Genomic DNA, 18,522 nt, shown 5'->3' with positions numbered 1-18,522 from the left:
GCGCCATTGCACTCCAGCCTGGGCAACAAGAGCGAAACTCCGTCTCAAAAAAAAAACAAAAACAAAAAAAAAACAGACTTTTGGATCTCTTAATTGCTACCTTTGATTTTTTTTTTTTACTAAGTATTATTTCAGTTTTTTCTTTTGTAATTGAGATTTTATTTGTTGTATTGAGAATAAGTATACAGACATTTCAATTTGTACATAATACTTAACATATTCTTAACATACATACATACCAAAAATCTAGAAAACCTGTATTGTAGTTCTTTTTTCTGAGACGGGTTCTCTCTCTGTTGCCCAGGCTGGAGTGCAGAGAAATGATCATGGCTCACTGCCATGCCTTGACTGCCCGGGCTCAAGCGATCCTCCCACTTCAGCTTCCCAAGTGGCTGGGACCACAGGTACATGCCACCCTGCCTGGCTAATTTTTTCATTATCTGTAGAGACAAGGTCTCACCATTTTGCCCTGGTGTGTCTCAAACTCCTGGCCTCAAGTGATTCTCCCACCTTGGCCACCCAAAGTGCTGGGATTATAGGCCTGCGCCACTGTGCCTGGCCTCTTTTTTAAATAGTTGTTATAATGAGGTTCCAACTTAACATTTGGAAGCAAATTTTTTTAAGAGGATATCAAGAGCCAGTATCTACAAGTGTTGATAAGCTGCACATGTTCCACCAATTCACAGTTCAATAGCATGTACACTATATACTCAAATTTTCAATCTTTCACAGCACATTAACACAGTTATTAGGAAAACAGGACTTCTGTGACCAAAGATGTTACAGTGTATGCAGTTCTGACAGGGAGAGCCATGATGAAGCAGTGGTTTTCTTTAGGGAACAATTCTATGAAAAAACGACATGGGAATAGAAGTAATTTAAAAGGCTCAGGACATTAAAGACAGGATTCTGACTCTGTTGCCGTTTAGTATGCTTTGTATTACCATTTATAAAAACTAAGCCCCCGGCTATGAAATGTTGAGCTGATACCCAAGACAGCCAAAACTTCCTGCCATTCAATATTCTCATACTGTTTTCTGGTTTCACCAAAAAAATAAACAACCAGAGAATTATTACACCTCTTGAAAAAACATTTATACTTAACAATGGGATGAGGTGGGATTTCCTGCTTCTTAAAGATGTTTCTAGAGCTACTAAAAAACGTGCACGCACAAAACCGTTGATAAAAAATACTCTGGGTTGTACAAGAAGGGAGACAGGGACTACAGATAAGACATGGTATATAATATTAATCAGACTTGGCTTCTTTCTCTCCTGCTTCATCAGAGGTTGGATTCTCCTCGGTTTTAGTTGCTTCGTTTTCTGCAGGTAAATCTTTAGTTTGCTGGTTAGCCACTTTGGCCAGTTTTCCCTTTGCTCTCCTATTCCCTTGTGTTTGCACTTTTTTTACTCTGAAGATTTATCCTTTCCTGATGCCTTTTTGGCTTCGTTTCCACTTTTGCAGGAGCAGGTTTAGCTGACAAGTGTGCAGATCTCCTCTTGGGCTCTTCCTTCGCCACCCCTTCGGCTGAGCTGACCTTCCTCTTGGGCATCTTGGTGGTGGGAAGGGCGCTTGCTGGGCACCTGTGGGCCACGGCGCTGAGAGCCTCCGAGAAGCTGGGCTGCCTGGCCACCCGAGCTGCTGAGACCCCTATTTCAGTTTTGAAAGTCTTTCAGTTAATTAGGACCTTGAAACCATGAGCATGTAAGCTTTTTCAGAAAACTTCAGCCAACTTGATATATGTGGATTTAATGATTTTCTTTAATATTGAACTATTTTGATGTGAACATTTATGTAAATTAATTTCATTATAGTACTTTCTCAACCTAAAGTTATGTATTTTAATTTTACTTAGTATTTACTCAGCAAATGGGGGTCAGAACATGTTTATGTTGTTTCTTTCAGTAAAGACCCCTACTGTGTACCTAGCACATTTGATATAGGTGCTACAGAGCTGATTATGACAAGTTCTGGTAGAGGAGCCTGTATAAAAAGTAGCAGGGGATGGTTGTGTAGGGCTGGGGTAATCCTCAGCATGGGGGGAATCTTTGGCATGGCAGGCCTCCTGGGAGTGGCAGAAGTGGGGGCTGCCAAACTTAGACTTGATTCTCTATAGGTATTTGAAGCAGAAAAATGCTATGGTTAGATTTTTTTTTTTTTTTTTTAACAGTCTCATTCTGTCACCCAGGCTAGAGTGCAGCGACATGATCCCAGCTCACTGCAGCCTCGCCTCCCAGGCTCAAGCCATCCTCTTACTTCAGCCCCACAAGTAGCTGGAACCACAGGCACACACTTCCACACCTGGCTAAGTTTTGTTATTTTTTGTAAATAGAAGGTTTTTCCATATTGCTGAGGCTGAACTCAAACTCCTGAACTCAATTGATCTGTCTACCTCAGCCTCCCAAAGTGCTAGGGTGATTATAGGTGTGAGCCACCATGCCTGGTCTATGGTTAGCTTTTTATAAACATCATAGTTAGGTTTTATCAATAGCACGCAATCATGACTTTAGTGAACCTTCTTATTGCTGTGCTGTCTGTACCTTCTAATAGGCACAGGCACTAAGTTCTGATGGTGTGGGCCTAAAACAGGAGAAAAATTCCAAGATATCTTGGTGAAGATGAGCCAGACTACCTGGCTACCTGATTTTTGTGTGTATGTAAATGTGAACAAATTTAAAGATGGAAAATTCAAGTTACTTTATAAAATAAGAGTTATTATTTTTACAAGCCATTGTATTTAACCTTCCTGTGGAAACTGCTGTGGACTACTTATTAACACTGAAACCTTGAGACTCTTGTACCTGCTCCCCTTACAGGGACAGTGTGACAGTAGATGGTGGTAAAATACCTTTGAGCTGTCTAAATTCAAAGCACTGGCTACTGCAGTGTTGAGAAAAGCTGAGATGATTTAATTCCGAGGTATTTAATTTGAGGTAGTCATAAAAAATAGTACTTTTATTGACAGAATTACACACTGTTTGATACTGTGTATCTCTTAACCCTTCTGTAAACCCTTCCCAGTACTGCCATTTCTTTGGTCTTTCCCCCCGCCCCCCCATTTTGACCACAGTTTTAAGGTTTTCTTCAAAAGTTCTCAGGATTCCATTCTTTCCTGTTTTCTGACTCCTTTTCCTGTGCTTTCCCTGGGTAGTTTCATCCGTTCTCATGGTTTAAACTGCCGCTCACAGGACTCAAAAGTGTAGTCCAGATCTCTTTTCCAGCTTCAGACTTCAGCAGTGAGACCAGCACCCCTATCAACATATCCAGCACTGAACCTAGTAAGCCTCTTCCGTAATCTGGCCCTAGCCTATCTCTCTGGCCTCATCTCGTGGTGGACTCCCTGTCTTTAACTTTGTGCTGTAATGAGAATACCTCTTGGTTGAGCATTTATTGTGTGATGCAAGCATTATGCACATTATTTGCATTGTCTTATGTGATTTTCATTACATCCCATTGGAGTGGCTGTTATCTATTTTATTGATGAAATTCTGAGAAGTAGTGTGTCATATAGCTTAGAAACAGCAAATCTGGCACTTGAACTCAGGTCTCTAATACCAAGTTTGTGGCTATATTTCAGAGTACCCATAATGCCTCTTATGTTACTTATTATTAGTGTAACATACTGTAAATCTTATAATGCCACAGAGTCCTTTGTATCTCAGCCTTTCTAGTCTGGTATGTAATCAAAGACCTAGGGATGACTATAATCTTAGGAGTGAGGTGATCACTTTCAACTCCTGGAAAGGTTACATCATTAATTATTTGATAATACATTTTGAGTATCTCTTTTTTTTATATTTTTGAGATGAAGTCTCACTCTGTCGTCCAGGCTGGAGTGCAATGGCGCGATCTTAGCTGACTGCAGCCTCCGCCTTCCAGGTTCAAGTGATTCTCCTGTCTCAGCCTCCTGAGTATCTGGGATTACAGGTGTGCACCACCATGCCTGGCTAATTTTTTTTTTTTTTTTTTTTTTTTTTGTATTTTTAGTAGAGATGGGGTTTCACCATGTTGGCCAGGGTGGTCTCAAACTCCTGACCTTAAGTGATCCACCTGCCTCGGCCTCCCAAAGTGCTGGGATTACAGGCGTGAGCCACTGTGCCCGGCCCAGTTGAGTATCTCGTAGGTGAAATGCTTGGGACTAAAAATTTGTCAGATTTAAAAATTTTCTTTGGACTTTGGAATATTTGCATATATACAAAACAAAGTATCTTGGGAATGGCCTCCAAGCCTAAACACAAATTTCATTTATGTTATGTATACAGTAGCCTGAAGGTAATTTTATAAAATATTTTAAATAATTTTGTGCATATAACAAGTTTGATTCTGACTTGTCACATGAGGTCGGGGTGGAATTTTCCACTGTTGCATCATATTGGTGCTTAAAAAGTTTAGAATTTTGGAGCATTTCAGGTTCCAGATTTTTGGACTAGGAATGCTCATTCACTGGTTCCTTAAGTAGAATTATGTCAGATTCCCTTTAGACTCGATACACAGTTGTATTGAGTTGTGACCATGTTCTTTTGTTTAAGTCTGCTGTACTGAGATGTGCCCTTAACCCCTTGTTTACCAACTCATAACGTGATTAATATCTTCTTGTGCAGTGTTCTCAGTCTGGAACCCCTCCATCTTCCCTCTGTTTTCACCTTTCCCTTGCTTGGCTAAATTCTCACTTTAAGAACTTAGTTTAGGCATTACCTTGTTTAAGAAGCCTCTTTGACCTTCTGCCCTAACTTGGGGCTGGATAAAGTCCCCTTGTTCTGTATTCCTTTATCATCTTACATATAAACTGTCATAGTGTCAGAATGTATTTGTATTTATGTTCTAGTCACTCTCACTAGAGGTTGAGCACTTCAGGACAGAAATGATGTTGAAGGCGTTTTTGTGTCCACCATGCTTAATGTGCTCTGGTTGGGCACTTCAGGACAGAAATGATTTCAGAGGCATTTTTGTGTCCACAATGCTTAAAGTGCTTTAATTGAATTACCATCTGACCAAATTGATTGGTTTTATTGCTAGTATCAACTTTTCTAGACACTGTAAACCTAAGAGCACTCCATATTATTTTTTCAATTTGAAGGTCTAATGTATTTGATCAAATAACCATTAGACTAAAAGAGGCAATCTTTGATCTTTCTGTTGTCATGTAGCACCACAGCCAAACTGTTCCCAATAATAATTTACCATATTTTTTGTATGCATGTGTGCATGCATGCATGAATGAATTAATGAATGAATGACAGGGTCTCATTTTGTTCCCCAGGCTTTGATGCAGTGGTGTAGTCATGGCTCACTGCAGCTTCGATGGGCTCAAGTGATCCTCCCACCTCAGCCTTCTGAGTAGCCAGGACTACAGGCACACATCACCATTCCCAGCTAATTTTTTTTTTTTTAAAGTTGTTGTAGAGTCGGAGTCTCATTATGTTACCCATGCTGGTCTTGGGCTTAAGTGATCCTCCTGCTTCAGCCTCCCAGAGTGCTGGTATTACAGATGTGAGCCACCATGACTGTCCAGTTTATCATATTTTAAAAAGCCATAGCTACGTGTATATTTTGACATAGGTTAGGTAAATTGTACCTCTTTATTCCTTGAAGAGTTGCAAAGAAGTTTGAGTTTTGGGTGAATGTTAACCTTTTAATCGCATTCTGAAAGTATAAATTTAATGCGTTATCAGGCTTTGTAGTAATTCATGCTGTGATTTTTATTTGTACTGCTTATTATGTTTATTCATTAGTGCTTTAATTCCCTAAAACATTTAATTACAGCCTTTTTTTCAAGAATAGGACATAATCTTGAAAATTAGTTGCAAAGGTAGTCAAAGTGAAAATAGAACTATTTTATGCCAGTCCCAACACTATTATAATTCTCTAAAGTGACTTTCTTCTTTGAAGGACATTTTTATTTGTTTGAGCATAATAGCTTATAAATAAAGACAGACTCTTACAGTAAAAGCTAACTCTCTTGGTGGCTTTAGGAATAATTTTCGAAATGCACAGTAGATTTGTATTTAGATATTTGTTTTTTTTTTTTTTTTTAAATCTTGACAATAATGGAGAAAAACATTAGATACTCTATGTAATAGAGAACAAGGGGTTATTTTCCATAAATAGGTATATCGGAGAATTTTTACTTTGATTCATAAGGGATGTGAAAAGGTTTCGTGATGTTTCCAGGAACTGCCGACTCCATTGATGCTTATTTGTGTATTAGTGGTATTGTCTTCTCTGACTTCCAGAGTAGGCTCTGTGGCCTGCTCCCTATCCTTATGACTGCTGTTGCTTCCCATAATTTATAGCAGTTATCACATGTTACTGTAATTATACCCCTCCAATGCCTGTTTTCTTGCTAGGCTCTAAGGTTTATGAGGCCTGAGAATTGTGGATGTTTGTTTGCTACTATGTAATAGGTGCTTAATATTTATGGAATAAATGATGTAAACTAGTAGAAAACAGGGATTTATTCCCCAAAAGTAATTGCTTTGGTTCATGGTAATGTTTAAAGCACTGTAGATCTTGAAATGCATTATACATAAAGAACAATTGAATTAGCTTTAATATTAGCATGACTTTAGTCCAATTCATTGTATATTTCATAATTTTATTTTGTTTTAGCTTATTTTATTTTATTTTTGAGACAGCACCTCACTCTGTTGCCCAGGTTTGCGTGCAAGTGGTGCAGTCTCGTTTCACTGCAACCTCTGCCTCCCGGGCTCAAGCGATTCTTGCAGGTCAGCCTCCTGGGTAGTTGGGATTACAGGTGTGCACCACTACACCTGGCTAGTTTTTGTATTTGTTTTTTTTTTTTTGTAGTGATGGGGTTTCATCATGTTGTCCAGACTGGTCTCAAACTCCTGGGCTCAAGTGATCTGCCCTCCTTGGCCTCCCAAAGTGCTGAGATTACAGGCATGAACCACCAGGCTGGGCATGGCCTGGCTTGTTTTATTTTATTTTAGAGACACAGTCTTGCTCTGATGCCCAGGTTGGAGTGCAGGGGTGCGATCTTGGCTCACTTCAACCTCTGCCTCCGGGTTGAAGTGATTCTCCAGCCTTAGCTTCCTGAGTAGCTGGGATTACAGGTGTGTGCTACCATGCCCAGCTAATTTTTATATTTTTAGTTGAGATTTGCCATGTTGCTTAGGCTGCTTTTGAACTCCTGAGCTCAAAGTGATCTGCCCACCTCAGCCTTCCAAAGTGCTGGTATTACAGGCATGAGCCACCACGCCTGGCCTGTTTTATTTTTGAGACAGGGTCTTGCTCTGTTGCCCGGGCTTCAGTGCAGTGGCACAGTCATGGCTCACTACAGCCTTGACATGCCAGGCTCAAGCAGTCCTTCCGCCTCAGCCCCTGGAGTGGCTGGGACTACAGGGATCCACCTCCATGCTTTGCTAAGCTACTCATTTTAAATACTACGTTATCCATCTTCTCTGGATAGTCATTTACTATATTTTGTTTTGGAGGTTATTTTGTACTTAAATCTTGTTCTTTGATAGTTCTGTGAATTATTTAATTCATAATTATGAATTCTTCAAACAAAATAATAAAATTATATTCTAAATATCTTACAGCTTCCTTAGTAGTTAATTCATATTTTTCACAGTTGATAATGCAGGTGCATTTCTAGATGGATAGAGGTTCCTAGACCTTGCCTACTACTCTTCTCCATAAATTTATAATCTGCTGTGGGTCTTTGTGGCATTCCCACTGGCTTTGCCACCAGCCAATTGAGAATGGGGCCCTGGAGTGCTGCTTATTGTGATTTACCTTATTCTCTCACTGAGTCAAGTATAGACACAGCTTCTGTTTATTTCCCATGCTAGATATGGGATGGTTGAAACATCTAGAAAAGGTAAAGGCTCCTAGATAACAAAGGAAATTAATATGGAAAGTAAATTCATTTTACTCATAGTAGAAGTGAGAATCCTCACATTGCCCCATGGGCTTACATGAACTGGTCTCTAACGTGTCTCTGACTTCCTGGCTTCCTTCCCGTTCTGCTCCTTTGTCACTTGGTTTCGTCACAGTGGCTTCCCTGTTGATTCTTGGACCTTCCTGCGTTTCTGTACTAAGTGTCTACACCAGCTGTTCTCTCTTGCCTTGGACATAATGCATAACTCACTCCCTCCTTCAAGTCCTTGCTCAGATTTTACCTAAAGAATGAGGCCTGTGTTGATCTCTCTATATAAAATTGCCCCCACCTCCCACCCCTACCTTTGGTTCCCTGTACCCTGTTCTACTCTATTTTTTTTTCCCATAGTACCTAATTACTTTCTAATATACTTTAAAATTTGTGCTTTACTTATTTATCATACTGTTAGTGTCTGTCTCTTGTCACTAAAGTGTAAGCGTAATAAGGAAGAATTTCTTTATCTGTTTTTGTCTTTTATTATGGTGGTGGTTGCTGTAATAAACACGTGTATCTCAAGGACCTAGAACACTGGTGTCTGGTATATAGAAGATGTTCAGTGACTATTTATTTAATAAATTGCCCATTTGGCTCTTACCAGACTGACAGCTTGTGACCCATAACTAGACTGTCTCAAACTCTCACCTCTGTCCTCTCTGTTATATGGCCCTTTTGAGTACACCTGAATTTTTTTTTTTGCAGGTCTAAATCCAAAAGAGCAAAGCCTAGAGAAATGAAAGAACACCCCTTACAGCCATCTAAATTCTGTTTTCAATCCTTTATGGGATGATTGCTAAAGAGGAATAAGTATACTCCATTGGAGAGTGGCCCTACCCTATGGTCTAAATATGGCACGTGTGTTAAGCTGTGACTTTCTTTTTCTGTGTATTCTTAAAGCAGTTTTCATTTCCAAATCCGTGATGGTAATGGACGGTGTCACTTCTTATATTGCGCAAAGTTCAACCGGAACAGAAATGACTATGTAGTGGTAAACTGAATCACCAGTTAATAGGACCAGGACTAGTATAATGGGTTTGTTCTTTCATACCTGTCTCACATTTGAGTCCTTACCAGTTAGATAAATTAGGTTCTGGTTCTGACTCTTTAAGTATAGTTACATTGTGTGACCTTTGACCAGACTACTTAATTTATCTGGACTTAGGTTTCTTCAGTATTAAAGTTGAAGTAGATTTTTTTTTTTTTTTTGTCTATGGAGTTTAACTGTATCGTGAGAATATTTTCAACTTTACAATTGTAGTAACTGTCTTTCAAAATGTTAGCACTTCATAATCTTGTTATTATATATAAATTTATGCTTAGTAAGTTGCTACGTATTTAAAAACGCGTATGTACTTTCATAAGATAAACTGATTTGTGATAATTAGTTAGCTTTGAAGTAACTAGAAAATTGAATCTTTAGCCACAATAGATAGCTCAGTTAGATTGTCTCCCTGCCTCCCTTTTTGTCTTCCTTGTTTCCCATATTCTCTGTCCTTTGGATTATCTATTGTACAGTTTTACTTTATTTGCTTAGAGAACAAAAGGATGATCCTTTAAAGGTATTTTTCATGAATTTGTTTTTGAATCTATATTTTATTCCTCATTGTGCCCCCTAGCTTCCAGCAGATTTTCTTGTGCTTAATAGGTGCTCCTTAAATGTTGATTGAATTAATGAATTTGCATTTCATTTTCCTTAATACTAAATTAACAAAGAAAGTGATTTTTAAATTTCTATTATTTTAAGAAAGGTGACTCTTGTGATGCTGGGACTTGATAATGCTGGTAAAACCGCAACAGCAAAGGGAATCCAAGGAGGTAAGCTGAAAATATTTATGTGCTTTCTGAACTCTATTAAATTATTCTGAATTATTTATTTGTGTTAACTTGCTTTGTTCCCTAGTAATTTGGTACAGATACTGTGTACTGCATTACTTTATATTCTTAATATACTTGTGACTCATATGGCAAATAGGTTCTGGCTTAATGGGGCCAGATTATTATCATGTTTCAGATTTGAATACATGCAGAGATGCACAGACTTCTTGAGGCCTTTGATCTGCTAAGAGGCATAGTATCTGTATTCTGGACAACAGGAAGAAAAATTTAAAAAGATGACCTACCCCAGCTTTTAAGAATACTCATCTTCTTCTTATATTTTCCTGGCCAGAAGTTAGTCACATGGCTATGCTTGGATGAAAGAGAGGTAGAAGTATAGTTAGCCAGCATAGTTCTTTGAATCTCTTGATGCTTTTTGTAATATGATATGTAATTATTATAATTAAGTTATAGATAGAACCTCTATATCATTAAATGGCTTTATATCATACGTACTGCATCTCATTGAATGTTGAATATATATCATATATATTACATCGGATTGAGTGTATCTCATTGAATGCTGACTAATCTTTTTTTTTTTTTTTTAAATTTTTAATTTATTAGGGTTTTTTCTGGTAGAGCTGGGGTCTCCCCATGTTGCCCAAGCTGGTCTGGAATGCCTGGCCTCAAGCTATCCTTCTGCCTTGGCCTTCAAGAGTACTAGGATTACAAGCATGAGCCACCCTGCCCAGCCCAGCCAGCTAATCTTAATTTAATGCTTTGTGCTACAGTATGGCAGTGTCTGCGCTAGTGACTTTGTTGGGCACCTAGAATCACTAGTCATGCATCTAAAGTGGGTCCCCGACCCTGGGTCTATGGACCGATATGGGTCTGTGGCCTGTCAGGAACCAGGCCGCAAAGCAGGAAGTAAACAGCAGGCCAGTGAGCGAAGCTTTGTCTGTATTTATAGCCTCTCTCCATCACTTGCGTTACTGCCTGAGCGCCACCTCTTGTCAGATTAGTGGTGGCATTAGATTCTTAGGACCATGAACCCTATGCCAACCACACGTGCAAGCGATCTATGGTATGTGCTCCTTATGAGAATCTAATGCCTGATGATCTGTCAGTGTCTCCCGTCACTCCCAGATGGGACCATCTAGTTGCTGGAAAACAAGCTTAGGGGTCCCACTGACTCTACATTATGGTGAGTTTTAGAATTGTTTCATTATATGTTACAATTAATAGTAATACAAATAAAGTGCACTATAAATGTAATGTGCTTGAATCATCCCAAACCCAGCTCCACCCTCTAATCTATGGAAAAACTGCCTTTCACAAAACTGGTCCCTGATGCCAAAAAGGTTGAGGACCACTGATCTAAAGGGTAGGAACTGAGAGAAAAGCGTAACATTGTATTTGTTTCTGGAAACTGATGATTGCAATAAGATATCATGCTTACTAAATAGTGGAAGGGCGTTTATTAACATTTTGCAAAACTCACTGTTGGAGAAAAGCATTTTCTCATCTCAAATGCTACTGTATAATATTAAGTACCTGTTATTGTGTATGAATTTTTCTAAAGCCTGTGTTTATGTTATCTTCTATGTTATGTCTTCACAGAGCACTCATCATCTTTATTTAAACCAGTGGTCAGCAAACTTTTTCTGTAAAGGGCTGGATAGCAAATATTTTAGACCTTGTGGTGATACATTCTCTTTCCGAACTACAAAACTTTGACATTATAGTATGAAAGCTGCCGTAGGTGACCTGTATATAGGCTGGGCATGGTAGCTCATGCCTGTAATCCCAGCACTTTGGGAGACCAAGGCAGGCAGATCATGAGGTCAAGAGATCAAGACCATCCTGGCCAACATGGTAAAACCCTGCCTCTACTAAAAATATAAAAATTAGCTGGGCATGGTGGTGCACGCCTGAGTCCCAGCTACTCGGGAGGCTAAGGCAGTAGAATCGCTTGAGCTGGGAGGCAGTGGTTGCAGTGAGCCGAGATCGCCCCACTGCACTTCAGCCTGGCAACAGAGCGAGACTTTGTCTCAAAAAAAAGGAAGCTGTTGTGAAAAAAAAAAAAAAATAGAATGAATAAAACCTAGTATTTGAAAGCACAACAGGGAGACTGTAGTCAATAATAATTTAATTGAACATTTAAAAACAACCGAAAGAGTAACACAAAGAACAAATGTTTCAGGGAATAGATACCCAATATTTCATGATGAAATCGTTATGCATTGCATGCCTATACAAAAATACCTCATGTACCTCATAATATATATACCTACTATGTACTCACAAAAATAGCTACCATGAATAAACAAATTAGCCAGGCATCGTGGCGCATTTCTAGTCTATCTACTCTAGAGGCTGAGACAGGAGGATAGCTCAAGCCCAGGAGTTTGAGATTTCAGTGAGCTATGGTCACTTCACTGAACCTCAGCCTGGGTGACAAAGTGAGACCCTGTCTCTAAACACACACACACACACACACACACACACACACACACACACGCAGGAGGATCACTTGAGGACCACCCTGGGCAACAGTGAACCCAACTCCAAAAAATAGAAATAATTAAATAAATAGAATATGAATATAAAAAAGAAGCTATTTGGCACCATAGATGAAAGAAACAAACTGAGGGTTTGGATTTAGGCAATGGCAGTGCAGTCAGAGACGAGGGAGACACATCTGAAAAGAAACTAGCAGATACCTTTTTCTCAATTTCACATGGAAATTAAAAAAAATAAAAGGCGGAGAAGTAAGAAAAGAACCAGAAATAAAAGATCAGTAGACATTCTCTCTAGTTAAATAAGTGGGACAACGTGAAAATAAAAAGGCAAGAGCAGACTTAAATCTAGGAAGCTTCAAGTAGATCTATGAAATTAGAGTCTTAAAAAAATTTCCAAGTAAGAAATTGAAGAGTAAATATGGGATGAAGGACAAAAAGAGAATGGGGGTGGGGCTCAAAGTTGAAGGCAGCTTTGGCATTAAGCATTTTCTGGACTCAGTAAAAGGAACTTAGGGATATGTGGAGGTGGAATATGTAAAAGAAAGAAAGGAAGGAGGATGTTTTAAGTACACTCAGTACACATAATAAATTAGGTAATCTGATTAGCACATTCTTAGGTTCCTATGCCCATGAATGTCAGGCTTTAACAGAATGGATAAAAGGAGGTTAGATAAGGTGTCATGGCCTCCAGGTCAAATCTGGTTTGCCGCTTGTTTTTGTATGGCCCACAAGCTAAGAATGTGATTTGCATTTTAAATGACTGAAAAAAAATTAAAAGAAAAATATTTTATAACACATGAAAATTATAAAATTTCAGTGCCATGAATAAACTTTCAGTGGAGCTTGGCCATGCTCATTTGTATATGGATTTTGTTTTTTTAATTTTACCATAATTTATACAAGCCTCAAAATTTTTTTTTTTTTTTTTTTTTTTTGAGATAGAGTTATACTCTGTCACCCAGGCTGGAGTGCAGTGGCGCGATCTTGGCTCACTTAACCTTCATCTCCTGGGTTCAAGAAATTCTCTTGCCTCAGCCTCCTGAGTAGCTAGGATTACAGGTGTGTGCCACCACACCCAGCTAATTTTGGTATTTTTAGTAGAGAAAGGGGTTTGCCTGGTCTCGATCTCTTGACCTTGTGATCCACCTGCCTCGGCCTCCCAAAGTGCTGGGATTACAGGTGTGAGCCACTGCGTCCAGCCCTCAATAGCATCTTGATATAAAAGTACCACTTCTTCCTGGAACTTTACTTCTTTAAATCAACTTCTCTTCTTCATGGTTGTCAGTAATTGTATTAGTTGGACACAGGTTCAGTTGTTCTAACAGAGACCTAAAATTACAGTGGTTCAACAAGATAGATGTTTTATTTCTTTCTCATAACAGCCGAGGCAAAAGTAGTTAAGGACAGGTTTGGCAACCCCATGGTGTTAGTGATCAATTCTTTCTTCTATTTGCTTTGCCATCCCCCGTGTTCTCCCTCACCTACATGGTCAAAGGCAGTTCACTACAAAATGGGCATTTCAGCTAGAAGGAAGAGGTAAAGGGTAAGGGGAGGCCATCCTCCTTTCCTTTAGGAGCTGAACCAGAAGCTGCTGCATCATTTTAGTTCACACGCTATTGACTAGAAGCAGTGGTGTTCTGCACCTGCTGTTCATATTGGCCCATTATCAACTAGAGAGAGACGATTATGCATCTCTCTTCCCAACTCTGTGTTCAGGTACCTCACATTACTAGTTTGAGATAGGCCATAGTTGAAGTATTTATACTGTGAAAATTGGCAGATACCATACACGTATCAGGGTTTTCCTCCTCCAGATATTTAACTAGCTAGCCTCCTCTCATGGCCACCCCTACCTGCCATAGTTGGGGATTATAGTCTGTCATAAGCAGTGATGAGCCTAGATTTAAAAAATCTAGGATTCTCTAACAAATAGTATTTCCTAATAGGGAACTATTGTTATTTTTGGTATGAAAATTATTTGTGTGGCTTGGTCCCTAGCATTGTTGGATATTCACATGTCTTCATTATATTGTAGTTATTTGTGAAGAGAAAAAAACAAATTATAGTTACTTGTGTATATATGTGTGTGTGTGTGTGTATTTTATATGTAGTTATTATATATATGCATATATATATACACACACATACATCTTTCCCCAATAGACTTAGAGCTCTATGAGATCAGAAGATGGATTTTCTGATCCATGATAGAAATGTTCCATATTGACTCTGTCCAGTAGGGTGGACCACTAGCCACATGTGGCTTTTTTTTTTTTTTTTAGCTCTCAGTGTTACCCAGTCTGGTCTCAAATTCCTGATCTTAGGTGATCCTTTTGCCTCTGCCTCTCAAAGTGCTGAGATTACAGACCTGGGCCACTGTACCCAGCCACCACATATGGCTTTTGAAAACTTGAAATCTAGCTGATGCAACTGAGGAGATGATCTCTATGAGATCAGAAGAACCATGCATATTACTTAGCTTATAAGAAATGCTCAAAAATTTATTGATTATATATTTGCATTTTATTTTGGACTTTCTAGAGATTATGTCTTACCACATATACTTTACTGAAATTCTCAGAATTGGGGACCATATATCTTTGTGTTTCTGGTTCTTGTATGATTTTTCATCTGTAAGAGGCCCTAAATATGTACAAGGATAGATGGATAAATATATAGAAGGACAAGAGAAAGGATGGATGTATGGGACAGCAGCTTCAGTTATCTCAGTGGTTTGGTGCTGTAGTATTGAGCCCTATATGCTTTGTGCTGAGTGCTAAGGATACAAAGACATGGGCCCATGTGTTGAGACGGTATAGGCTATTGTGAAGATCCGCAGAAGACAGAGTATTATGTTAGAGGTAAAGGTGATAGTAGAAGTAGGAGGAATCGTCAGAGAAGGATTTATGGGAAAGCTGTACCTGAACATTTAAATTGTGAAACACAAATGCTGAGTAGGAACCTGAGGAAAGAATAGAAGGTGTTCCATGTATCAAAAGAAACAGGCTTTGGAAGTGCTGAAGACCTTTGCCTCTGCCTACCATGTAACCTTGAAAATATTTCTTCATCTGAATTGGTTCACTGGGCATATTGCCATCATTTCATCTGTGCTTACATTGTTCCCTCTGCCTAAAATATAGTTCTTCCTTCTCTGTTACAATTATGTAGCTTTTATGTGTTCACTTGCAATGAAGTCTTCATTCCAAGATTTTATTTCTTCTCTGAAAGCCTTTCTAGACCATAACTCGCCCCTCCTTCTTTTCACCTTCCTTCCCTTGAATTCCTATACACTATTGTCTCTAGATTATTTTGTTTAAAGAACATAACACATTCTGTGTTATTTCTGTTAATATTCTCCTTCTCTGTATTACATTGTACTTTGAGGACAGCAGTAATATCTAATTCATCTTTGCACCCTTGATGCCTAACAGAGTCCTGGTACCAAGGAGGTGTTCGATGCATGTTAGTTCCCTTACACCTATTTCAGCATAGCTGATTTGTTTTCACTAATGATTTCCTGGGATTCCTCTCTATTCATACTGAAAGACAGCTGCCTGTTTTATTCACACAAACTAGTTCTGGTTAGGCTTAGATCACATTTTTAAATGTAATTCTGTTTCTGGGAAATCATGCTGCTTATATGTCTAACTTTACCTTTTTCTCTTTCTAGATAATGAAAGTATTAGCAAAAGTATGATTTGTAGTGGCTCTTAAGTTTCTCAGGTGCTGTGTAAACTTCACTAAGGTGCTTACCAGAAATTGGTGTGTTGTAAGCTTGCTTCTCAGTCACACATAAGTCTAGCGAATGTGTTTCAAATGAATCTTTTAATAGCAAATGTTTTGCTAAATGTGGGAATAAGACCCTCTAAACACCAGTGGTGTTCAATAGAACTTTCTACCATGATAGAAATGTTCCATATTGGCTTTGTCCATTAGGGTGGACCTCTAGCCACATGTGGCTTTTTTTTTCAACTCTAGATGTTACCCAGGCTGGTCTCAAATTCCTGATCTTAGGCAATCCTTTTGCCTCTGCCTCTCAAAGTGCTGAGATTACAGGCCTGGACCACTGTACCAGCCACCACATATGGCTTTTGAAAACTTGAAATGTAACTGATGCAACCAAGAAAATGAATTTTTAATTTAATTTCAGTTTATTTAAATTTAAAAAGTTTCATGTGGCTTGTGGCTATTGTTTTGATCATGCAACTCTGAACAGTGTCCTGTGGGATAATATTTATAGTGAATTCCAGTGATGAAGAAAGAATGGAAGAGACAAACATGAAGCTTGAACTCTTCTCTACAGCCATGAATCAGCAGGTTCCATTAATATTTCATGAGTTCTTTCTTTTCTATTCCTTTATTTTCATGCCTCTCTGAAAAGAGGCTATCACTATCACTTCGGTTAGTCTAGAGACTTTTGCAAGATTAATCTTAATACAACACTATTTCAGTCACCTTAATTATATCATTGGTCTGCCAGATATTTTCAGTGGCTCCTTGTTCTCTATCTTCAGAATGCTCTTCTGTTTGCATTCATAATCTTAAGGGTTTGCTGCAGGCACAATGTTCAATTTGTTCATATTCCATTACTTTGCCATTACCCTTCCTCTTCTGCCTGTTCTACACAGCTTTAAGGCCTAAATTCCATCTCTCCTATGAAGTCTTTTATGATCCTCAGGCATCTTAAATCTCTTAACTGTCATTGTCACTCCTTGGCAGTTCATATACATCCTGTACCTTCTTTGTGTTTTCATAGATAGAAAGCCAAAAAAATTCAATTATGTATTTACTGGAGCATCTAAAATATGTTTCTATAGAAAGAATGAAATCATCTTTTTGTTGCAAGCTGCCCTTAAAGGTCTCTTTATTGCAAATATAACTTTAATTTGGCTAATTAAAAAAAAGAGTGGTCTTATTATTTATAGCTTCTCTCAGTCTTCTAAGCTCTTCTATTCTCTAAGTGTTCATGGTTTTCTTTATAACTCCACAGATGTTGTAACAGCCCCTGTGGATGGCTATGGTATTGAAAGGTTGACATTTTTCTTGTTTGTAACTTGGACAGTAAATAGCCATAAAGGCAAGAGTTTATTCATTTATTAATTCAACAGATACTTATTAAGTACTGATTACATGCTAGGTGCAGGTGTTATATCAGGGGAAAAAAAATTCCTATCAGCATGGAGTAAAATTTGTAGTTTGATATTCTGGCCTGTTCCCAAATCAGTATGCTTTAATGTAATATTTATTGTGTAAGTGAATGCTAAATATTCCACTTGGTGCTAAAATAAGACAAATAACACTCTGTGTCATTTTAGTTGAAAAATTAACATTATCAATTAAAGTCTAAAGTTTTTTTTTTTTTTGTATAATTTTAAACAGAATGCCCTGAAGATATAGGTCCTACTGTTGGATTTTCAAAAATTAACCTTAGACAAGGAAAGTTTGAAGTCACCATCTTTGACTTGGGAGGTGGAAAAAGAATTCGGGGAATCTGGAAGAATTACTTCGCTGAATCCTTTGGGGTAATATTTGTGGTGGATTCAAGTGATGAAGAGAGAATGGAAGAGACAAAAGATGCTATGTCAGAAGTGCTAAGACATCCTAGGATATCGGGAAAGCCTATATTGGTGTAAGTAATGTTAGTGTCACTGTAAAGGTAGGGACAGTTGCATTGCCACTAAAGAGATTTACATGTTACAAACTATTGAATAAGCTAAAATAGTCATGGTTTAGTATACTAAAATTTATGTAATTAACTGGGAGTTGTTAATTTACTGAGGCCTTGTTTTATAATGCTGTCTGTAGGGAAAAAGGGCTACGGCGAATTCTTAGATATTCAAATATAAACTCATTGTTTTATGTGATAGTTTCCTTTTTATCGAATTTTTTATTTTGAAATACTCCATTAACAAGGTTCTAAAGTATCTTTTAATTTTTTTCCTCTTTTAATAACTTGTATTTGGCTTTTGTCCTTTTTTTCTTGAAGAATATTCTTGTTTGAGAGTTATGTAAATGGTTTATTTTTCTAATACTATATTGATTTCTCAGTTTTCAGTTCTACATGTCCATGTTGGACATGTGATTGTTATCAAATTAAACATAGACTTATATGATTTCATCCATATGGGTGAACATTTTTTAAAAACTAGAGGCCGGGCGCGGTGGCTCAGGCCTGTAATCCCAGCACTTTGGGAGGCCGAGGCGGGTGGATCACGAGGTCAAGAGATCGAGACCATCCTGGTCAACATGGTGAAACCCCGTCTCTACTAAAAATACAAAAC

At 38.3% G+C, this 18,522-nt stretch overlaps 1 protein-coding gene and 1 pseudogene across 4 annotated transcripts in view; one reads left to right on the top strand and one right to left on the bottom strand.

The window, feature by feature from the left end:
- Positions 1 to 18,522, top strand: part of ARL13B (ADP ribosylation factor like GTPase 13B) — a 74,828-nt gene that overhangs the window by 9,127 nt on the left and 47,179 nt on the right. For 2 of the 4 annotated variants that reach the window (XM_017519727.2, XM_017519726.2), the window contains exons 2-3: positions 9,646 to 9,716; positions 17,621 to 17,870. In XM_017519727.2, coding sequence (XP_017375216.1) covers positions 9,646 to 9,716; positions 17,621 to 17,870 — 321 coding nt within the window. Of the gene's footprint in view, positions 1 to 6,691; positions 6,727 to 9,645; positions 9,717 to 17,620; positions 17,871 to 18,522 lie in introns of those variants that run through there. The other 2 variants (XM_017519728.1, XM_037735285.1) reach the window with 2 other exon arrangements.
- On the bottom strand, positions 682 to 1,694 carry LOC108297093 (annotated as a pseudogene).

This window comes from Cebus imitator, unplaced genomic scaffold, assembly GCF_001604975.1.
Source record: "Cebus imitator isolate Cc_AM_T3 unplaced genomic scaffold, Cebus_imitator-1.0 Scaffold771, whole genome shotgun sequence".
Classification (NCBI taxonomy): Eukaryota; Metazoa; Chordata; class Mammalia; order Primates; family Cebidae; genus Cebus; species Cebus imitator.
The sequence above is the reverse complement of the archived record's forward strand: the minus strand, read 5'-3'. Positions and strand labels throughout refer to the sequence as shown.